The 25,267-nt window shown below is 38.6% G+C and overlaps 1 protein-coding gene across 2 annotated transcripts in view; it reads right to left on the bottom strand.

Annotated features, from left to right (window-relative positions):
• The window catches only part of KCNAB1 (potassium voltage-gated channel subfamily A regulatory beta subunit 1), a 267,571-nt gene extending 242,885 nt beyond the window's left edge, over positions 1–24,686 (bottom strand). The window contains exon 1 of one of the 2 annotated variants that reach the window (XM_075202037.1): positions 24,028–24,686. In XM_075202037.1, the coding sequence (XP_075058138.1) occupies positions 24,028–24,296 (269 nt within the window). In that variant the 5' untranslated portion in view covers positions 24,297–24,686. Of the gene's footprint in view, positions 1–5,771; positions 6,199–24,027 lie in introns of those variants that run through there. The other variant, XM_075202038.1, reaches the window with a different exon arrangement.
• Between the last annotated feature and the right edge of the window lie 581 nt (positions 24,687–25,267).

The following is a 25,267-nucleotide window of genomic DNA, read 5'->3' as shown; positions in this document are numbered from 1 at the left end:
TGAAACAATTAATTATATACAATGACATGAAACAATCGGTAAAGACGGCGAAGAAATCAACATTTTGTGGCCTTTGTTGATCTGAACGCGCGTCTGTTTTATTTCCATACTGCGCATGTGCATGTGCGCAATGTGTATGCCTATGTCCTTAAGTACATGTTGTTGCATCTTACACTGGTGACTCCTTATGCTGTGACAGGCAGAATGAGAGAGGGGAGGGCAAGTGTAGGTCCTGTACAGTAAGGGCATGTTCACATATTTGCTACTGAAGTAGATCTGGATGCAGACACATATACACCTGTCAAGGGGTGTATCTGTTGCAGGTGCCGGGGGGGCCGCTGCAACGAGGTGCAATGATGATGAGGTTGGCTGGCTAGCTGCCTCGGGTGGTAAAATTGCAGATTGACCCCTCTAGCTTATAGTACATCATTTTTTAGGGTGACTTCTATATTATGTGAAGTCACAGCCATTTTGGACAATTTCCATTTGATTTTTAAAGCACCAAATGTCTGTACTTAATTGAATTTAATTTGTATATGTGTTTCTATTTAAATATATTTATATGGAACATGCAACTTTCACATTTATTAATAAAAGTATCAAGACATTATTATCTCTTGTGTATATGACCCCTAGGTACATTATTATATTGTGTACACATAGGATTATTCGACTTTAGCATTTAGTACTAACACTGTCAAGTCACCTCTCTGTGCTTTGTCTACACAACCTTTATACTTTCTCTACGCTATATTGGGTGTAAGTGTACACAATTGTTACTCCTGACATAAACCTGGCACATACTGTATGCTAGTAATGTACAGCTGGACACATCCTGAGAACAGATGCACATAAATGCGCTTTTTCATGCACTCCTTTTTTTTCCTGCCTATGTTCGTGGCATAAATACGTCAAGCTCTACATCAGGGGTGTCCAACCTTTTAGCTTCCCTGGGCCACATTGGAAGACGACGAGTTGGTTTGGGCCGCACACAAGATACACTAACAATAACGAAAGCTGATCATCCAAAAAACCATAGAAAACATAGTTAACATATATATATATATATATATATATATATATATGAGAAAAAAGTGAGATATATATATATATATATATATATATATATATATATATATATATATCACTTTTTTTTCAAATCCCCCTATACTTACCTTTCAATTGCCCTGTTCAAAAAATCTTCTCTAGTTGTTATACTATAATCACTTTTTGTATTGCTTCGATGCAATATCAATAAAGTGCATTTAAGCCAGGCATTGTATATCAGGGTGCCCTGACCAGGCCTGCGGTACCTGACATATACATCACTGTGACCCCAAATTGTGACCTGTTTTGCTAATTACACCACTATGTTAGTTAAGGGATAACAACTTATAATGGGCCAAAGAGAATAATATATAATGCCCCATTAGTATTACAAGTAGAAGTATGTAGCAGGGAGATAAGATCCATGATGCTCCAGGACCAGGTGACTTTTATTCACTGGTCAGCGTCCCTTGAAATAATAAAAAAAATCCCCCTTAACTTACCTTTTAATCGGCTTGTTCTCTTGTCCTCGTCTCTTCTTTTCTCCAATTCTGTGCTGCTGATTGTTCTTCTGGTGCGGGTGACTCCTCTGTGCTGCGCTCCGCAATGGATGTTGGGCGTGATGACATCACGCCCGACCTTCACTGCGAGCACCACACGGAGGAGGAGACAAGGGAGGGAGCCGGAGTACCAGCTGACGTGACCGTGTGATCGCAAGGTAAGTATTTTCTTTTTTTTTTTTTTGCAGGATTTTTTTTTTCCATTATAAGTGCTGTCCCCTTGCTACAACCAAAACTCCTTCTGGGCCACATTTACAGGCATGCTGGGCCGCATGCCGTCCGCGGGCCGCGGGTTGAACAACCCTGCTCTACATGAACTCCATTGTGTTTATTTAATGTATGTGTCCTAACCAGAGGTGTAGCTCTCATGGAAGCAGGGGGAACAGGTGCCAGGTCTCATTTTGTGCCACTGATTCTACCCTCACCAGTGTCTGCTTAATGAGCTCCCTTCTGTGTGACCGCCAACACAACACTCTGCTCAGAGGGGAAAGGAGCTCTGGTGTTCCCTTTGTACCTGAGCAGGAAGTGCAAGCAGGCGCAGTGCCAAGGAAGAGGAGACGGCTGGCAAGCTGACTCATTAAGCGAGGGGAGGAGCCCCTTCAATCCTGTAGCGGAACACCCAAATTTCTAGGTATGACTCTGGTCCTTACCCTTTGAAGCCACAGACGCATTCTAAGATGATGTGAGATATAATATCGAAATGTTTCAGGTGTTCTTGGTTATTTTGTGATTTCTAAAAATAGGTTCTAAAAAAAAATAGGTGGTACAAATAGATAATATACAAGCTCCTAAACTCATTATTGGAATTTACAAAAGGAGTTGTCGGGTGTGGTGATTGAACTTCACTATCATACATCAATGTGAAGAGTAGGGTGTGAGGAATGGAAGTACATATAGGGGCAGATTCAATTGACCGCGTTACTCTCGAAAGTAATGCGGCCCGCGCACTGTTACCGTTACTATGGTAATTTCAGCATTGATTTTCGTATTAATGGTAATAGTGCGCAGGCTGCTTTACTCTCGAGAGTAACGCGGTCAATTGAATCTGCCCCATAGAATCCTAATTTTTTTAAATTCTAATTGATTGGTTTTTAATTTGGTGAATTCAGACACAGGGTGAGACACACTGGATGAGTCATTTAAAAAATATATATTTATTTATGTTAAATAATTTACAAAGTTTAGCTTTAAATTACATTACTGTCTATTTGCTACATTCACATTGTAGCTATTGTTTAAAGAAACTCTAGTATTGTTTTGTTTCTATTAAATATACTCAGCCAAATATACCTACCTGCCCATCCACTTCTGGAATGGTGCAGGCCCTTATGTAAATTAATTCAAATGTAAATAATGTTTTTTCACACAATGGTATATGGCTGATCCACCTGTCAGACCCTGACTGTCTTCTTCCTCACTGGTCCGTACAATTAATATGCTAATTGCAGCCTTTCCCATGCCCTCCACCTGTGCAGTTCCCTCTACCTACGGATGCTAGTATGCATATTTCACTTTTTCAGAAAAACATAGCAAAAAAATAGTATACAAATATTGCTACTTAGTGGTCCTTTAATGAATTAATTTGGGAACTGTACAAAACATTTTATTTAATTCTTACATTTTCAAGAGTAGTCCTGTGTTTAACTATGCTGGCGATGAATAGGAGAGCTGTTTTTAGCCCTATTATATATCCAACAGGAGACCTGTTATATATTCTAATTAAAATGTCTTCTTAAAAAATCGTGTTTGAACATTTTTACTGATGGCTGAATAATTCTTCTCATTTTGAAAACATTTAAAATATTGGACTATTGGTACATCATATTTACAGTGTTTTCTGTTTACATTGACATTAGCTCATAAGGACTCTTATATGTGAGACTCTCCTGTGTTGTATGTGAAACTCTCTTCCTGTTTGCTGACACGGGACTTCGCTGTGTCTCTGTTTTCCAGACCTTGCTCATTTGACTGCTAATACGGTACCACTTTCCCCTGGGCTACCACTTTATCGCTTCTTGGTCCTTTGGCTAAGATCAAGGGGTAAATGTATCAAGCTGAGAGTTTTCCAGTGTGTTTGAAAAACCAATCAGATTTTAGCTATCATTTATTTAGTACATTCTACTAAATGACAGCTAGAATCTGATTGGTTGCTATAGGCAACATCTCCACTTTTTTAGAGATAGGTACTTAGGGCAAATGCCCTCTTTGCCATTCCATAAAAATAGCCCTGGTTCTATGAGCCAACTTCGAGACACATGATTTATTTCTGATAATTATTGTATTTGTCTGTTTGATTACTTTTTTGTCATGTAAGCAGTGATCAAATTGGGCCGGTATATTTGCCAGTATAGCACAGCACCACTTCTCCTAACTATCTTAGTAGCATGCATACACCTCAGCTATTGTTATACAAGGCAGAGTAGCGGAGTGGATACCTCAGTGAAAAAGAGGAAAACAGAGCACAATGACACCAGGCTGAGTGGCTGGAAGCTGACATACAGCATGGATGGGCGCTATAACTGTACAGCACAGGACGAGTAGAGAAAACAACTCTATTCTTAATCCACCAGGGCTACGTAACTTACTTTAATTCCCATGACAATGGGCACCGACGCAGCAGTGAGGTAGCTGCTTAGACAGAATGCGGTATAGGGAGTTTGGATTACTATTAAAAAGAGAGGGACAACTCCCGTGGGATCTAATTTCCAAGCAGCACAAAGCCTTGTCATTGATATCAAAGAGTGAGTGTCTACATCTTTCTATTTTACAAATCTAATGAATGCTAATAAAATGTTCCCCCTCCTTACTCTCCATTGACAACGCAAAAAAATGGGTCACTTTACTGGGAGACAACTGACTTGTATGATAAGGATTTTTTTTGTACTCTGCAACATATCGATATAGGATCTGGAACATTTCGTTTTACCATTGTCATAAGTTTCTTTATTGACATTTGTTTATCATTGTTGGTTTTAAAATGTAAATTATATTTATTTATATTAAAACTGTTATGCTGTTCTGCATAGGTGTTCCACGTTTGAGAATGCTTCACTAGAGTAAGAGGTACAACCTGTATTATAGAGGTAGGAATGTATTCATACTCACATTCTTATCATACATACTATCACTATTAACACTATATTAACACTTCATCCAGCTTGTTGATACAGAAGAGAAACCTGCCCACTATTAACTGTACAAACATATTCTCTCTTGAACTAACTGTATATAGGTACATCTGTGTTTGCTCCAAGATATACTACAACTACTATCAACAAAGTGGACAAGGAGCACTCACAATACCCTATCAGCAGCACAGAAAACTCTATTATAAGATATAATTATTCTCTCTCCTTACATTAAGAATATCACCGTTTGCTGGAAGTGCAGATTTGCACTAAATTTCCACTCCCCATTGCCAAGTCAAACAGCTTTAAATGATGCTCCTTATATTTTGCCCTTTACTTATTTGAAGTGTACCAAGCATTTGGTAACCTGTGGCTGAATCTATACACATTTATATTGCATCGATAAATTACACTGACAAATACTCATTGGCATCCATTGCAATCAAATGAGTGTTTAAAAGGGATACCTTTAGCCTTAGTATGCTGGACTGCTATCTTATTGCAGAAACTTTACCCTTTGTATGTTCATTCTGTGCAAGATGTCAACAGATAGCTGGAATATTTAGGTTACGGTAACAAAGGAATTGGACTAAGCATGTCAGAATACAAAACAATGCAAATGGAGGACACAAGGTGGAAAGTCTTGCGTCATTTAATATGCTTTATATTATGCTATATAGTTTTAAAAATGATCTAAAATTAATAGGTCCCCGACCGTTCGCTTCAAATTTCCATGCCAGCACTTGTATATTCCCACTGTATGTAAATAAATCATTTTTATTAAAATAGAGCTTTAAACTATGTAAACATGCCTTAAACAGAATACCACATTTCCCAAACATTAGGGATGGTCTCCTACCTGTGCAGCAGACATTTGGCATTATAGAAATGTCTAGTATTCATAATAATAATAATAATAATAATAATAATAATAACTAATATGACCATTTACAGTATATTGTACTTCAGCAAGTATTTTCTGTGATGCTTCTAGCCATGCTATAATACACTTTAAATAAAAAGCAGTTAACTCTACCTGTATCTCATTCCTGTTTCAGCCTTGATTGTTTCCTTCAGGGAAAGCCCATGGACATTGACGAACCTCTCTAAGTACTTCTGTTCCACACTTGCGTTAAGTGTCACTGCCAAGCATCGAGGTGAAAGGCAGGCGTTAGGGGCTACATTTGTCTTTTTTCCCTTAGCTGTGGTTTCAGAAGCCTTCTGTCCCCCAATTTTAGGGTTTGGGATGTCGGCATAGCTTGCCTTGTACAGATGCATCTTCCTTTAGTGAACGCAGTTCAAAACCTCGTGTTTATTATATATACTAAGTGCAACTCTTTCGTGGAAGAGAAGACTGTTGTGCTGTAATTCCCTACAACAGACATAAATATAGGGATGCAATACGCTCTTAATAAACATCATGGGAATATACTGCTATCCTTCTTTCCCAGTGGAGTTGGATGTCACTGTTACATTTTTATTGAAGCTATCATGTCATGGACCCCAGCCAGCTACAATTTATTTTTTGTGTTCAGATTATCTCTAGTCTAGTTTGACAATGGGGATAAAGTTGTTTCCCCCAGGGCATGTTGGTTTTCCCATGTCCTTATATTTAGGTGAAGCAAAAACATTTTGTGGGATACAATCCAAATACTTGTTCTCATAGTGTCTATTTAAGGCACTGACTCAAAGAAGCCATTAAAAGGGCAGATAATTTTATAAGGGCAGTCTGCGTGGCAGATGGAACAAAACATGCTGTCCTTGGCCAGTGGTATTTTATTTCTGCAACACAAAAGGTTTGATGGTTATAATTACACTTGTGGCTGGCTTTACAAATGGAAAGAGTGGCAGTAATAAAATACAGGAGCATAGAGTAGAGATGGACTCTGACCCTCAGAAGAGAATTAAACGCCAAACCAGTAGATGGGAAGTGATGAGAAGTTTATTTATTAGTTATTTGGCTGGCTTATCTAGCTATCTTTTTTCATTTTTATATTGCGGTTTATCATTAATTTAAATGCTTCATTTATTTTATTCAACTGGGACAGGAGGGGGGGGATAACACAAAAAGTTTAACTGAAATGGGAGCACAATAATTATAGCACTGGGGTAACGCTATCTGGGTGGATTTTGTATGTTCTCCCTGTGTTTATGGGGGTGCTCTGTTCCCGGACAAAAACTTATTGATAAGTTATTTGGCATCTGAGCCAATTATGCTCCTTCCAAGAAAGCTTGATTCACAAGCAAGGTAACAAAGTGTCTTTTGAGTTATCCAATATCCATTGTTCATATACTGAGCTGATCTTCCCTGACTATAGCCTCTCTATTATTCTGCACAAGTCAAGCTTCCATTGGTCCTTTTCATCCACAGGACCTCCATTAGCTGAATGATGTTTGGTTGGTGGAGCATTTTTGAGATACTTTGATTATTTTCCTTTATATGGCACCATAAAGGATTTGCAGCTCCCAACATATAACATAGACAAAACAGAAACGGCATACAGGGCAGTACAAAAACAAAATGCAATAAACCAACTCGGGTGAGAACAGGTTCACAGGGCAAAGAAGTATAAGTGAGTTTAAGACCACTTAGAAGCTAGGAAAGGGTAGGAGAAGAGGTGGGGAGTGAGCTGAAGCAAGCTGAACCTGTGCCTAGCAGTTTGGGTGGACTAACAGGAACAGAGAAGTGATGGAGATGAGAAGGCAGGGGATAAGAGGAGAACCAAGGGCAGGGGTCTAGTGTAGAGTTGCAAAGGTTAGGCTGGGGAGCTGAAGGCAGAGGTGGAAGAAGGAGGATTGCACTAAGATCAGAGGGCCCTGCTGGAGGGAGCTTACAATATAATAATATAAGATCCATTTGTGATCCTGCTGAGCATAAAAAAAAAAACCCCAAGCAGTGTTGCGGTCCGTGATAGACTGATGGCAGCGCGCCTGGGCCCCACTACCGTTCCACATTCAAAGTTGCTTAAATCTTGTAGAAGTGACTCCATTACTCGAAATGGGGGCATATATATTGTGGTATGTCATACCACCACTTCTTCTACTGCCTTCATTTTAAAACTTCCGTTCATTTACATTCCCATTACATTTTTCATACCGCCATTTCTAAATTTACACTTCAACCACTGAGTGGTTCTGTAAAAAAAAAAGCCAGGCATGGCCTCTTTTAGGAACAGAATCTGTATCTGGCAACATATCTGTACACGAAGTGTAAAATATTGTCACAATGGCCAGCTATAGAAGGCTATATACTCAATAAGTGTGTTACGTCTTCATAAAGAGTGAGCTGGTGGGAGTACCATATGCCATAAAAATAAGTATCTTTTTAATTTATATATTATGTTTATTCTTTTTTTAAAATATTAAAATAAGTATGGAATCTATCTACAGTGGTGGGACAATTTATTTTGCCACCAAAGGGAAGATTGGCAAAGAATTCCTTACCCATAAACTATGTGCAGGCCAATCCTATCATTACCACTAACACATTATAGTTGGTTTCATACAATGAATTCCTCAATGACTCCAGATTGTAATTCAAGGACTCCCAATATTATTCTATTACAGAACCCCACCCAATCCAAGTTACCAGCCCAGTGAACTTGAGCTGAGTCCACTCTAGTGACCAGGAATGATGCAAAGTCTATTGTCTGGTGGTTAATATGCAATAATGAGTTCATGGCTTGGTGATCAGTGTTTAGTACAAAGCCGGTTTCTCGGTGGCCATTGTACAGCACAAATACCATTGCCTGGTTGCCAGAGCACAATTATGAGTTCAATGCTTGGTGGCCAGTGTGATATGCACATTGCCTGGTGCACCGTGAACAATACAGGGCACAGTCCATAGTGCTTGTGTCCAGTTGCTGCTGGCCAAGTAGTCTGTAAAGTTCTGTATAATCCCCATCATGATTTCATCTTTACACCGTCTTGTGTAAAAGGCATTTATGTTCATTTTTTTTCTTTTAGGTGGTGTCACTTGATACAAAAATGTTGTTTTGTTTTACATTTAAAGTTGGTATTGATAAGTACTAATGTACCCTTTACTGTAAAATAAGAAGGATAATAGAACCCATCCTGCAGTCTCATCCTTATATATTTACAGAACTCATTGCTGACTTCCAATATCCTTATATTCTTATTTTTATATTCTACATACATAAAGCCTTTTCCGAGGTCAGCTCTAAAGTTGTGTCCATAATATTTACATTCACTACCACTTTCACGTGTATTAAATGTTACAGTGGAAATCTATCCCTATATTATTGAACCAATCTAAACATCTATTCAAAATATTTGTTTGTCCGCCAATAACATAAAAGCAGTTTGCTTCATTGGGGCTCTGTTTTGACTTGGAAATTCAGCTGTCATTTTATTTATTTTTCCCATTTAAACACACTTATCAGCATGGTACATTAACAGACCCTTTTTTGGTTTATGGAAACAGGCTGAAAATCCTTTGCTGTAAAGTCTGTTTAAAGCCAAGCTCTATACAGGGAAATTCATAATTAGTATTCATTGATAGATGTTCTGTGATTGATCCAGTCCTCACAAGGTGCTTTTGATCATTTAAATTATTTGGACGTTTGTGAAAGCCGTATTAAATTTCTCTGATTTCCAACTGTAGTATGTGGAGAACTGGCACAGATCTTTGCGGAGACTGGGCAGTAAATATATTTTATTTTGTTCAAATTTGTTGTCACAAATTTGCTTTTACAGTGTCCAGTAAAGGCTAAAAAAAAAAGACAGGACTGCTAAATGCTACAAAAATAAAAAATAACATACTTCCTCTCTTAGATTGGATTGGCTTTGCCTATACCAGTAGGTTCCAACCAATTTGCATAAAAATACATATTATATTTGTAACTATTTTGATATCAGGATGCATATTAGATACTTAATATATGTTTCTTGCCACATTTGAATATGTGTGTAATGTGACTGCAGTTGTTACCACACAGTGATGAGCAATGATACAAACTATAACCTAATGTTGCTATATAGTGTGCCTATGGTTTAAAGGATTGATTTATATAACCAGCATGAAATGTTTGTCTAGGAGATTTTATTGTTCTGACCCAGTGTTTCAGTACAGAATCATCATCATCAACATTTATTTATATAGCGCCAGCAAATTCTGTAGCGCTTTACAATTGGGAACAAACAGTAATAAACAATACTAGGTAAAACAGGCTTACAATCTATAGGTCAATGGGAGTCAGATACATGAGGTTAAAACTACACCCTGCATATTGGTCCAGCCAGATTGCATAAAAAAAGTGATTCGTATACTCTGTGTTTCAGCCACAAAGCAATGTTTGTCTGGGGTCAGAGGGTTGTTGTCTTGTGTGAATTGTGTAAAGGGTGGTAATAAGGTAGGCTTGTGAGGATAAGAGGGTGGTTGAGGAATATTATAAGCTTGTCTGAAGAGGTGGGTTTTTAGACAACGCTTGAAAGTTTGTAGATCAGTGTAAAACTTATTGTGCAAGGGAGGGAATTCCAAAGTGTGGGTGCAGCCCGAAAAAAGTCCTGTAAACGGGAATGGGAGGATGTAATGAGTGGATGCGAGAGGCAGATCTTGTGCAGAACGGAGGTGTCAAATTGGGAGATATTTTGAGACAAGTGAGATGTATGTTGGTGCAGTTTTGTTGATGGCCTTGTTACGTTGGTAGAAGAATTTTTATATTGGATTCTGTAAAAAGGGGCAACCAATGTAGAGACTAACAGAGTGGCTCAGCAGAGGTAGAACGATTTTCAAGGAAAATCAGTTTGGTCGCTGCGTGCAAAATTGATTGTAGGGGTTTGAGTCTGTTTAGGGGAAGACCAGTAAGGAGGCAATTGCAAAAGACAATGTGGGAGATGAGTGCATTAATTAACATTTTTGTAGTGTCTTGTGTAAGATATGTGAGTATTCTGTAAATGTTTTTTTTAGATGTATGTAACATGATTTAGATATAGAGTCGATGTGGGGAACAAAGGATAGCTGTGAGTCAAGGATCACACATGGGCAGCGAGCTTGCAGGGTGGGATTTATGGTCATGTTGTCAACTGAAATAGAAATGTCAGGTAGATAACTTCTGTTGGTGGGTGGAAATATTATTAACTCTGTTTTTGAAAGTTTGAGTTGGCGAGAGGACATCCAAGATGAAATGGCAGAAAGACAGTCAGTAACGTAGGACAACGCAGATGGCGAGAGACCAGGAGAGTCTAGATAGATTTGTGTATCATCTGCATAGAGATGATACTGAAATCCAAAGAAGCATATTAGTTTTCCAAGAGAAGTGATATAGATAGAGAACAGTAGAGGCGCTAGTATAGTACTGAGCCTTGTGCCCCTCCTATGGATAAAGGAAGCGGAGCAGAGGTAGATCCAGAAAAATTAACACTGAAAGAGCGATTAGATAGGTAGGATGAGAACCAGGATAGGACAGTGTCTTGAAAACCTATGGATTGTAGCATTTGTATGAGAAGAGAGTGGTCAACAGTGTTGAATGTAGCAGAGAGATCCAGGAGAGAGTAATGGCCTTTGCTTTTAGCAGTGATCAAATCATTGACAACCTTAGTCAACGCAGTCTTTGTGGAGTGTTAAGAGTGACAGGATCCTTGTGGAAAGGAAGCGTGTGAAGCGGGTGTAGGCAAGTCTCTCTAGAAGCTTGGAGGGGCACGGGAGCTGAGAAATGGGGCGGTAATTTGAGAGAGAGTTTGGATCAGAATTTCGTTTTTTCAGAATAGGAGTAATCCTAGCTTGCTTGTATAATGACGGGAGACGCCAGTAGAGAGAGAGAGAGATTACAGATTTTAGTTAGAGGTGAAATGGGAATGGGAGACAGGGATCTACCTGTTTTTGAGTGTATAGGATTAAGAGAATAGAAGGTAGAGTATAAAGATAAGAAGAGAGTAGATACTTAATCTTCATTTGTGAGATCAAAAGAAGTGAGGGTGTCAGAGAGTGCTAGAAAGGAATTGAGCTGATTGTTTGTCAAGAAAGATGATACCATTTCTAGCTGGATCATATAAATCTTGTCCTTGAAGTAAGAAGCAAAATACTGAGCACTGATAGTAGTCAGAGGGTTTGGGGAGGGAGGGTTGAGAAGAGATTTAAATCTGTTAAACTGGCATTTGGGGTTTGAACCCTGAGCATAGATGAGAGATCTGTAGTATATTTGTTTTGCAGAGTCCAGAGCATTTTGATAGAAGTGGTAGATAGAAGTATATGTGAGGAAATCATTGGAGGTTCGAGATTTACACCAGTGACGTTCTGCTTTACGGGAAAGTTTTTGAAGGTTTTGTGTTACTTTAATGTGCCACGGTTGACATCAAGTCCATGTGAAGAATTAATATTCTCTGGACACTTGATCAAGGGCTGATGCTATGGTTTGGTGAAAATGAGGTGCTACCATGTCAGAGGAGGAGAGTGTAGAGATTAGGGAGAGAAGATGATGGAGGGAGGTGGAAAACTGTTGAAGATTAATAGAGTTAAGATTTCTGCAGGTACGAGGAGGCTTGATAGAGTTTGACAGCAAAGAGCTGGGAGTGAGCATGTAGCTGATAAGGTGTTGATCTGAGAAGGGGAAAGGAGTTTTAAGGAAATCAGAAACTGAGCATAGTCTAGAGAAAATAAGTTCAAGGCAGTGGCCATCCCAATGAGTAGAGGATTCAACCCACTGAGAGATGTCAAGTGTGGAGGTTAGAGAGAGTAGTTTGAAAGCAGCATTGGAAGTTGGATTAGCAATGGGGATGTTGAAATCACCCATGATGATGGTGGGGATGTCAGAAGATAAGAAGTAAGGGAACCATGCAGAGAAATCACAAGAAATTGTTGGTGCGCTCCAGGGGTGGGGGTGATAGATAACAGCAACACACATAGAGAATGGATTAAAAATCCAGATAGCATGTACTTCAAAATATGTGAATGTAAGTGATGGGACATTTGTAGGAATGTGACTGTGCACTGTGGGGAGAGAAGTAGTCCAACCCCACCTCCTTTTCTGCCTCCCGGTCTGGGGGCGTGGGTGAAATGGAGGCCACCATGTGAAAGGGCTGCAGGTGAGGCAGTGTCTGATTACATGAGCCATGTTTAAGTTATTGCCAGAAGGTTGAGGTTGTTTGAGAGGAAGAGGTCAGAAATAAGTTGGCAGAGAAATAAGATGGCAGATATTCATTTGCATTGCACCAAGGTCCCACATAAACTGAGTCACTTGATCTCAGCAAATCTGTGAGCAGTTTTCTTTGCTGGCAAAGTGTTTGTGAGCTATAATACACTTCTCTATACAGGAAACATTATGCTACAATATCATATATGCCATGATTTCTGACTGGAAAATTGAGACAAAATATACCACGCCCTTGAGTTATAGTTCTGTAGAAACCCATTCCACCTGATCAGAGGCAGAACTAGCGAGTTCTCATGCAGTGGGCCCCATTATCACCTTGGGCCCCGATGCACCGCACCTACTGCACCAATGGTAGTTCCGCCACTGCACCCAATCAAACCACATCCTTCTTGGATGAGAAAATTTAGTTATTTTCAAATAATTAAAAATTTTGTTAATTCAGTTCACAATTTACCAAATGTGGGATTTTGATAGTTTTTGTGCACAGAGTTATCTTTGCCAAAAGAGAAAATTACAAATATTTTTTTAGGTTTCTCTTGCTTCATTTTAATATGTAAGTTGGGATTTCTGAATCAGTTTGGTATTCAGCAGATTGTTTTGTAAAAAGATTATTCAGCTGAATTTTAAATTATGGATTATGGGCATTCCTATTCTAAATTAAAAATACTGTTTTAGGGTTAGTGTTAATAGAAATGTTATTGTAACTAAGCTAGTTATAGGGCCTAATAACGAAATATGCTTTTTTTTTTTTTTTTTAAATGTTTGTGAAATGGGTATACACACGTCTGTATTCAACAAGGAGCAGAAGTGAAAATACGTGTGTGGATGAATACATATATTGGTCTGCTCTCCTCTACTAGACAGGATACATCCAATACATATGTGAAATATAAACTCACAAAAGAACCCACAGAAAAAAAGCCTATTCAATGAATGTCCCATGCTAATAATATATGTCAATATATAAAAAATTACATTTATTATAAAATCAATATCTTAAACCACTCAACAGAACTGACAATTCATGATCATGCGGAAAATGATGTATAGTTAGTTAAGCTTATAAATACAAAACTGATTGCATATAACCTGCCGAGAGATAATTAGTGTCCATGAACCCTTAATAAGGGGTGATGTCCATATATAATGTTGTTTTTGGACAAATTGATGGTATCCAATTGATGTAATAATTAGCTTCCTATGTCAGATGCAACAGTCCCAGCGATATTGAACTAAAATAAATACCTCCACGAATGAAGTGACATTCAGCACAGCTATAATGTGTTGTGGATCTCCGTGTCTCCAGTGTCAATCACCTAACACTATACACAACCTGTTTAGAAGAACTGGGCAGATTATTCTGCATCAACTGATTCATTTCTCTGCCCCTTTTGGTAGGCGGTTTCATCAGAGGCAAAGCGATTTTTATATATCGACATCTGTTGTCACTGTTCTTATATGTTTATTTTTTTGCTTGGAACCAGGAACAGTATATGATGTCCGTTCTTTATGAGAGTTGCAGACCAGATAGACACTGTTTATTAGAGAATTGTTCATTAGCGCCTGATTCATTTTTTTGTTTGTTAATAATATATCTATAGTTAGAGCAAGAGATATGGCTGGAAAACTAGTACCTTAGAGATGCCCAGAGCTTGAATTGGACTCTGCTGTGCGCAGTTAAAATTGGCATGGCCTTACTGCACATTGACTACGGGCATACGCCGCTTCCCCACCCTGATCGCTCCCTGAAATCGTAGGCTGTCGTAAGTGTCCTTTGCGCTCGAAGAAGAATTGAAAGCTGTATTCTGTGGCGTATGGTTCGGTTCTGAGCATGCGCAGAGTAATTGTGCACGTTAAACGCAATGTATCGCCAGTTATGCTCCTTAATGAATCAGACCCATAGTGAAAACAAACAAGTAGCAAATATTCAAAGCCAGTTATTAAAGAAATGGAGGATATGTCTGATGTATTAACAATGAAGCACAGATTCCTGCATCTGTCTGAAATGTAGGTTACCTGCAAAATGACAAAGGGTCGATTACCAAATTTGTGTTATCTGTACATTCAAGTCACTGTCGGTTATATTTTCAAAGATCAGAATTAATCTGGAAAAGCTGTTGGTGAATATTTTGCATGTCCCACTTACTGGTGGGGATTGCTGTTCTCGGAGTATGCTAAAAGCAAAATGCTGGGCTTTACTAAATCCCCAGGAAGCAGATGATTAACATACATCGCAGATTAGCATGTGGAAGCAGGTCTTCCATTCCTCTGCTTTCATTTCATACTGTTGAAGGTAATCATTACAACTTTATTTCAAATAGATTTCTGCTGCTTTTCAAAATTAAAGCCTTACATCCTATGCACATTACTGATAACAGTTCATAGTTAAAATAGTTTTTCTGGAGCCTTTTCCTGTGAGCTAACACATATATATATATATATATATATATATATATATATATATATATATATATATATATATATATATCTTACACAGTATATTATAAGCAAAGTATTCCTTTGTTTACTACCATAACCTGACATTTCAATCAGGAACCAAGGGACATTATATTTTCTGTAAATATATACATGTTTCTTTTTTCATGTGCTCAAAAACACACATTTCTCTTCAGACGTTTGGATGCAAGTGGTAACGCATATCTTACTGCATAGAAGTAAACAGCACCAAGCACGAGAACACATAATAATATAAATGGGATAATATGGGTAATGGGTAATGTTATATATTTAAGTGTCAAACAGGTACTTTTAGGATCCAATGGTAGACTATCCATCTATATATGCAGCACTTGACTCACATTGCCCATCTTGACACCAATCAGACAGCTAAAACCACACTGTTTCTTTTGCATGGTTGTAGCCTATGGGTTAATGCTAAATTTATGCTGAGTGTCATGGGGAGCAAAGTCTATTCCTTCTGTAAATTATACCCCAAAAAGGGATTGTTTGGAAAGATTGACAGGATGATTAGGATTGAAGAACAGAACTTTACCCCAGCAAAAAAAGAGTTGGTCTATGGAGGTATACAATCATTTGCTGTAATTATCATTTATTTATATAGAGCCAATCAAATTATGCAGTGATGTACAGTGAATATGAAGTCATTCACATCAGTCTCTGACCCTTGGAGCTTACAGTCTAAATTCACTAGAACGCACCCAAGGCCATTTTGCCAGCAGCCATTAAACATACTAGTATGTTTTTGTAGTGTGGGAGGAAACCCACACAAACACAGGGAGAACATACTAATTCCACACAGATAAGGCCCTGGTTGGAAGCAACCCCTTGAACCTAATGCTGTGAGGCAGCAATGTTATTGCCATTGTGAATGTGACATTCATTATCTTGTAGCATTAGTGTACATGTATTCTGCACCTCTTTATAGGCATGAATGACACCTTTTATGAACCGTCAGAGTGAAAAGTAGTGTGAGTGTGTGTGTGTGTGTGTGTGTGTGTGTGTGTGTGTGTGTGTGTGTGTGTCTTTAAAGTGTCTGAATATTGATGACACTGATTTGGTTACTTGAAAAAACATTTGAAGCATATGTGAGGAGCTGGGTATCTGCACCTGCTCTACAGCTCCCCACTTAACTTATATTGGGTCTAAGAGGGGTTTCTCATGTTAAAATCACTTTATTAAAAGAACTCCCCTGAACAGTGATGATACTATGGTCAGGATCACACCCCTGGAATCACATCATTTGCGGTTTTTAGCTGTGACCTAGTCCTTACATGTAGCCCAGACCTCTGCTGATCACCTCTGGTACTCTCTCTCTCTCGCAGGAGATGTCCAACACAGCACATCTAAGAGAGCCTTAGAGCTGCTATGTCTGATGTCTCCTGTTACGGAGAGAGCCGAGCAGCACTGAATGTAAAAGGCCAGGAGTACCAGGATGCTAAACAGAGCTAATGGTGGGGGTCGTAGAGGATGGATCACCACCAAAGTACTGTAATTAGTTCGGGAAATGATTGATTAAAATTGATTCATAAAGTGCAGTACCCTTTTAAGGGAGATACCCACTCCTGTTTTAAAATAAAATGTATGTAATCAAATTGACAATAAGGTGATTAATAAGAATTGTGTTTATTTTTCTGTTTCCTTAGAACTTGTACATACAACTATTGCACAACACTGGTTAGAATAGTAGTCTATGTCCTTGGTTTAAGCAAAGTGTGTTCTCAAAGCTTCCCTATAACATTGTGTGTTATGTATTTAATGGGTTCTCCCATATAACTCTATTCTAGAAATTGATGCACAGCACAACAAACTGTATAAAGTATGTGTGTACAGGGCTATTCATTTACTTTATTTTTTAGTTGATCACATGAAAGTGCATATAATAGGCTTAAGAGCGTGCATTATATATATAAAGTTAATGCCTGTTTGTACGAGACCTTACGGTTGAAAACAAGATATAAAATTATTAACTTCTCTTCTTCTTTAAGGCTTACTCATGTACAAAGTACCCTCCATGCACACTGCAAAATGCCTTGGTTTTGCACCTATTCACCCAGATGCCAATCTCCACTGTCAGGAGATGCCTCCAATAGCTAGAACCACGCTTAACTGTGTGGTGAGGCGTAAAAATCTAAAGAGACCTAAAACGTACTAGTAGGTTACTTGGCGTCTGGTGAAATTAACCATAGAGTGCGTGTGTGTTAGTTAGATGGTAAGCTCCACCGGGGCAGGGACTGATGTGAATGATTAAATATTCTCTGTATAGCGCTTAGTAATATGTAGGCGCTATATAAATAAATGATTAAGGTTAAAAGAAGCACTGTGCAAAAGTGTAAATGTGGCATGAAAGCCCAACTTGCTGCCACTTTAATACCACCCCTCTTTAAATACAACATGTCAGATTTTCTCCAATCATACTGCACAGTTTAACTTAATTTTTGGCAGAGTGAAAATGGACACGACACTAAAAAAGCTCTATCTCAACTCCTTTATTTATTTTTAATAGTCACGCTCCACCCAAAGAAATCTTGATTTTGCACTGCTTCGGAAAAACTAGGAGCACCGCTGCTGAACTCTCTCCGCCCAGCTCTTGTCCACGAACTGTGCAAACTTCTACTCCCCCACAAATCCCTCTATCTTACTCCTGTGTCCCTAGGAAATCTAGACACACAGCGGGATCAAAACTAATGGATATTTTGCTCTTCATATATGACTTCCACAGTAGCCTTTAGTTTTATTATAGTGAAAAAGATAAGGGAAGGATGTGAGAGCTGTGACTACTACAGGTAGTGGACAAGTAATTGGAATCACCTGAGTAAATGAGGGATACCAAGCATATTGAAAGCAACGGCTTCCAAACAGGCGTGGCTTCTGCATTAATTAAGAAAATAACATCCTAGAATGTTCAGGGTCATATATAAAGTGCCCCGGTTTACTATAATTATGACTAGCATAGCTACAAGTGAAACTTAGTGACTTTGACAGAGGAGTGGTTGTTGGCTCACATTTGGCAGGATCTACAGTAACCAAGACAGCTCAACTTGCTAATATTTCATGAGCAACAGCTCCTAAGGTGGGTAATGGACAGAACTGCATCTTCCAGGATTATGATATCTGTGCATTAATTCAAAGTGCAAGTCAAGTCAGCTGAAAACAAGATGACAGAAGAAAAGATTTTGAATTATCCAGTGGAGTTGCCTTAGAGTTGGTTACCTACTAAGTGCATTTCTGCTACAAAAGAAACATGTGCAAGAGCCTCTACATCTACCACCTATCACCATCCATGGTTGCGCTTGCGATCAATCCTCTCAAGCCACAGCGTCCCCGGATCTCTACTTAACGTCTTACTGCCAGTTCACTGGCTATTAACTGTACAGATAGGTACCTGTCCTATACTGAAGACTGATTGTGCAAAAAGCAGAGCAGGACAGGAAACAGTGATTTTATCCAATATTCTTCTATCTCTGTGCGCAGAACGCAGAGGAAGAAGCTGAGGGGGAAGAGACTTAACCACAGATCACTAAGTGCTTTTATTTGGCACCAGATGTGCATCTGCATATAAGATTGGGCACCAGATATGTCTGCATATCAGATATAGGTCTGAATATAAGGCTGCACATATCAGATAGGAGAGGACACCAAATAGGGATCTGCCTATTAGACTGCATATCTGACTAGGCAGCAGATGTGGGACTGCATATTAGACTTGAAACCTAATATGGGTCTGCATGTTAGTCTGCATATCTAACATGTACCTGATATGGGTCTGCCTATTAGATTGTATTTCACACTGGGAACCTGATAGGAGCAAGCACATTAAACTGCATATTAGACAAAACAACAGATATACGTCTGCATATCTGACTGGCAAATATATATATAGGTCTGCATATCAGACTGCCCACCGGATATGGTTTTGTATATTAGATTGGGCAGTAGAAATGGGTCTGCATATAAGACTTGGTGCTAGATATTGGATTACATATTAGACTAGGCATCAGATATGGGTTTGCATATTAGAGTTGGCACCGGACATGTTATTAGAATTACCATTAGATGTGGGTCTACACTTTTGACTGGGCAATAGCTATAGCAATTACTATATTGTATAATGACTCTGCATGTTAGATTTGGCACCAGATATGGCTAAACACATTATATTTTGTATCAAATGTGATTTAACATTATATACTTGGCACCAGATATAGTAAATTATATTATACTTGGTACAAGTTAGGGCTCAGCATAGGGCAGCTTCTAATGTTCAAGATGGCTCATAGATTTTAGACATATTAGTTTAAAAATGCTTGTACTTGCAGAGCCTGTTAGCTGTTAATTGAAAAGGAAAGCTACAGCATGGGCATATGCAGTTAACTGAAGTTCAGTGCACATATAACAAGGCAGCCTTGGTGAGACACTAAGAGAAAGTTGCAGCTTCAGCAGTAGCCACTGATCACTTTTATTTAATGCAACAATGTCCCCTTTCTCTATCTGCAGTAAATAAAAACACAATGTGGGTTTGTGTAATTGGGTCTGAAATTTGCAGCTAGAAATATGAAATTACATTTAGCCGCTATCCAGCATTCACCATCTAGAGGGCACCACCATGACTTTTTGTGGCCACTGACTTTCAGCCAATTAGAAGCACGGGACAGACACACCCCCTTATGTCACCTGTCAGCGCATTTTACTGTACATGATTGCTAGCGTATTTCTGGGTAACCAATGACACATAACTTCTATTGCTGGCATATTATTGGGAATTATTGCTAACATATTCCTGGGGAACTACTATTGTGATATAACTACTAGTGGCATATTGCTGTGCATTTTACTGCCATATACCTTATACTCTGGACATAATGTGGCCACTATATCTACCAATAGCATATCCATATTGATACTAGAAGGGGGTTGGGTGGCACAATTTCACACTTTGCCTCAAGGCAGCAGAAAAGCTATAATCACTCCAGTTCCAGCCAGGCCCATAGTCTCACAAAATAACATATTGAATTTCCAGAAACAGCTCTAAAAAAGAAAACAAATGTGGATATGTCGGATAGTGATGTATGGGTAAGGTGGACAAATAGGTGCATTTACACAAATAGAAATGTTAGGCTGTCCACATTATTTGCGCTTATAAATTACCCTTTATGTGGTCAATTGCAATTTATTTTGTGTGTTTTTCCCATATTATACTAAAAGTTTTGGTTGTTTTTAGACCTTTACCTTACCATATACCATATGTGACATGCATAGATATTACTGTTCTAAAGCACAATGTACTTGGTAATGATTTATAAGAAATAGCTTACTTGTTTATACTTTATGCATGGTATAAGTAATATATTTGCTATTATATCTACTTATTGTCCCCATAATGAAAAGAACTAAAATTGCATTGCTCCCTGTGTTAACTGGCCGCTTATATGTGCAGTCACAACTGAAAGGACAATATTTGCCTAAGTAGATGCACAGGGCTGATTTCTAGGTAAACTTTATGCACACCTGCTACAGTATTTATACAGCGCTTGGGTTTTTCATTTTAGAATTGATTTGCATAGCTGAGGACATTAATTATCTAAAATATGTCTCAGTTTATCATTAGTAGTAATGAACAGTTTAAAATACAATAAGGGCTTAATCCAGGCTCATAGGAACATGATTTTAGCTATGTCATTGCTGGAAAAAAATCACTTTCTCCTTCTTGTATGTACATGCTACTATTTGTAGCAAGACATCTCCTTTTTAGGCTGAAAAAAGCATTTAAATGTTGCAGCTTCTCTTCAACAAATGCAGTAACATTGTTCCAAAAATGTAAAAAAAAACAACTAACTAGTGATGACTGACTGCCAAGCTGTTTAGTAATAAATGGAGAATAAGGACATGAGAGCGGTAACTTCTCTATCTTTTCAAACGCACTGAAAATTCCATAACAGCTTGAGGCTATATAGCTCCTTCCTCTCCTCAGAGCCCCAGGGGTGCAGATGTTTATCCTGGGGCTCAGTTGTTCGCTTAACCACCAGGCAGAGAACCGGGATTGTGTGACAATGTGGAGGGATGTGAGTGTGTCAGCGGATGGGTCAATCAGAAGCCACAATCACTGACATTGTGGCTTCTCATTGATCCTCCCACGTATACCCACTTCTGCAGCTATTTAAAAGGAACACAAATGTCAAACACTTTAAAACAGGTAAAATCACTTTAAGGCAGGTAAAATCTATAGCTCACAAGTAGATAGGTTAGAAATAACTGTCATATATGTTTATTTTCTACCCGGAGTCAGCAGAATTTGTAACTACAATCATTTACAGGTCAACATATTACCAATTGAATGCAGGTCCTAGTATTTCTAGATGTTTTCCTTCTACAACCCTGCTGCCTTTTCCACTGTGAAACACATTATCTGAAAACTGTTATGACACAGAAGTAGGAGTAGCATGTTTATTAATGTTTACATATGATCAGACAGATGATCAGGTGCAAGCAATACTAACATGTACATAATTCCTATTTAGAACCCCACATGTCTCATTTAACGTGTCTGTATTTAGCACATGTCCTATCTATCCCACCTATCCATGCTAGCATTCCATATATGCCCACTGTCCCTCCAAAATAAATGAATGCCTTTAGGGAGTCAAAAGAATCACATAGAGGAAGAAATAATGAATAGGCTGCCATTGCTGGAATTTTTGCAAACATATTAATTATCAATATATTAAGGCCTCTATCTGATTTCTAGCTAGCTATTACAAGCATCACCTTTAAATAGTTTTTTATTATAGTACTTAATTCTCCCAACAGTCTCCCCTTAGCAAAGTGCTGCCTTACAAAAGATAAACTGTCACTTGCAAAACAATTTAAAAATAGATTTCTGCTAGAAATGTAAATCTCCGCCAGTAATGAAAAGGTTAATGTCATTGGAAGCATTGTCTGGGGTTTAATCCAGCAATCAGAATGCTGTATTAGCAGCACCCACTCTGGGCCATGTACTGATTGACAGCTTACATGCTCTGTTATGACTCACTCGCTGGTACAGTGACCCTGGGTCTAGTGACAAAGACTTCTGTACGTAACAGTAACTTTCATTCCTCTCTGCAGGTTAAAGGTCAGTTAAATACATTTCCTGCCCAACTCATATTATTTAATATGTCGAGATATGGTATTTATTTTATTGTATACTGTTTGATATTTGAGAAAATACAATTATGAATTATTAGGTATTTTTTTCTAAGCTATATATTTCTCCACCAGACATTTAATATGTTCACAATATATGAATGTTGAAATATTAATGTTAGCTGTTAACTTAAACAGTCAGCAGATATTTAACAGTACGTAGTCTATCTCACAGTGTATGGCAATAAGGTTCATATGGGATAATATATACATTTTAGTTAAAATGGTTGCAAATGTAATCGCATAACAAATTTCAAGTATTAAAAATAAGAAAGGAAATCATGTATACAGCATCAGTATAGTTAATAAGTAGAAGTATTGCAAAATGTTTGTTTTGGTTGCATTACATAACATGTTGGAAATGTTCTCACATTCACATAGTAATATGAAATTAAACCTAGGAGCATTTTTTATTTTTCACTATCCTTCCAGCGGCGCACGGAGGATTGTCGGGGGTGGGGTTTCCCCCCGCCGACCCCCGAAAAAAACAACCCAGAGAGAGCTGCTGCGCATGCGCAGCAGCTCCGTTTCGCCAGCGCTGTCCTATACAGCAGCCGCGGTGCTGCCTAAGAAGCGTCTGCGGCGGTGCTGTATACAATACAGCACTGCCGCGGACGCTTCTTTGACAGCGCCGCAGCTGCTGTATAGGACAGTGGCAACTTAGTTAGCGCAGGGGGGGTTTCTAGAGACTCAGAAACCCCCCCTGCGTGCGCCACTGCCTTCCATAGTGTAAAAGAAAAGGAGTAGTAGTAATTGAAGTATCAGATGATATTGAAAATTGAACTATAACTATCCCCAGTATCACCAAAATACTAAAGCACTCTACAGTACTCACCAGTCTACTACAGCAGTATATAAACTACTACAATACTTTACAGTTCTCAACAAACTACTACAGCGCTATACAGCCCTCGATAACTACTACATCAATCTACAGTACTCCACAAACATTACAGGACTCTACAGTACTTCGTACATTAGTACACACTCTACAGCACTCACTGAATTATTAGAGCACTCTACAGTACTCTCCAAACTTCTTCAACACTCTACAGTGTTCATCAAATTACTACAGCACTCTACCATACTCACCAAACTACTATGGTACTCTACAGCAATATACTCTTATCCGATCTTCAGGGACTGCTAGCAGTACATGTTTTCCTCATCTCCTTACAGAATCAATATACTAAAACATTCTACTTTTGTAATACATTTCAAAAAAAATTAAATAGAAATAGAAATATTTATTTAGTAGATATTATGTATTTATTAATAGTCACAAACAATAGACAGGTGTTCAGCACTGACTTTCTTCATGTACAGTTAAGCAAGAAATGACTGTTTAGATAATTAGATGTATATAGCTTCTCTATGATATTGTAATCATTTTCTTTTAATACTTTTTCTAGAAATTACTTGTTGAACCAAAATTAAAGGGCATTCTGCTGAATTAACAGAGGCAGACAGCAAATTACTTAACATTACATTTCTGGAGGAAAGAAAGTTATTCCTACTTACCTGTAGGGCATGCCAGTCCGACAGGCAATAGTGTGTTCATAGGATAACTCACAGACTCTTAGGTACCAATTCATCTCCAGCTCATACAGAAGAGTGGTCTTCCCAGTCCTCGGCTGGACCTGTCCTGCTGCACTGTGCCGCTTGCCCTTCCCATTCTCTGCCACACTTTTTGGTGCCTTGTTTCCCAAAGAGACCACAGAGTACTTCCTTAGCTTGGCGCTGTCCTCCACAATTTTCCCCCCCACAGCCCCAGTACGCGCTGCCAACATTGTGCCCTGTTACCAGCCTAACACTAGGTCACTGTCATCAGAGAAACTGTGGTTGTGTTTTACCACTGTTTGGTCCTCCCTTACAGCTTTACACTGGTCATGGAAAGGTAACTAGATCCCTTTTAGACTCAGCTTAACCCCTTCAGTCCTGAAGGGGCCAGCAACGCATTGCAATGCAAATGTGTTGCAGGCCCCTTCAGCAGAGGAGGGGTTAATGACAGCAAAGACCTTTACGTCCCTTTCTCTTTAAATTGCTGGTAAGGGAAGTTTACCTAGCACAGGTAAATTGTGTAAATCTGAGGGAAGCGGCTGCTCAGCCTGCCATTCATACAATCCTTTTGTTCCTTCCGTTCTAAAGAGTCTCACTTCTCCCTGTATCAACAAAGCTGAAAAAAATAAAAATAAAAAATGCATGTAAGACTCTTTAATCTGGGGATTGTTCCGCCAATGCTGCGTATGAACTGTTATGCCTTTACTGGGTTTTTTTGTTTTTTTTTATTTTGATAGAGGGAGAGCTTTCTTTAGTTTGTAATCATGAGTGTGCGCTAGAGAGGGATTAAATGTACTTAAATCAGCAGTGATAAAAAAAAAGGAAGCCTGATCCCTTCCTACATCCGCTTTGTATTTCGGAATCTCAATAGCATTAATGTTATTGAAATAAGAGATAGAGTCAAATAAATGTTGGATTTTCAATTGTGTTGCATATATATATATATAGATATATATAAACACACACATTATTCCTTATAGGATTGTGCACCTCTAGTTTGTCGACTTCTAAGCATAACTAACTCTTGGAATAACATATAACAATGTGTTTCAGACGCACAGTGTAATGTAAAAGTCCAACTATCTATCACTTTACTATCACACCATTCATCAAAATAAACTTCAGCTTCTCTCCTAAAACACTGCTTGTTTTATACCTATTTATAGGTTGTCCATGTCTCATGAGAGTGAGACATGGACAA

Source organism: Mixophyes fleayi, chromosome 3, assembly GCF_038048845.1.
Source record: "Mixophyes fleayi isolate aMixFle1 chromosome 3, aMixFle1.hap1, whole genome shotgun sequence".
NCBI lineage: Eukaryota > Metazoa > Chordata > Amphibia > Anura > Limnodynastidae > Mixophyes > Mixophyes fleayi.
The sequence above is the reverse complement of the archived record's forward strand: the minus strand, read 5'-3'. Positions and strand labels throughout refer to the sequence as shown.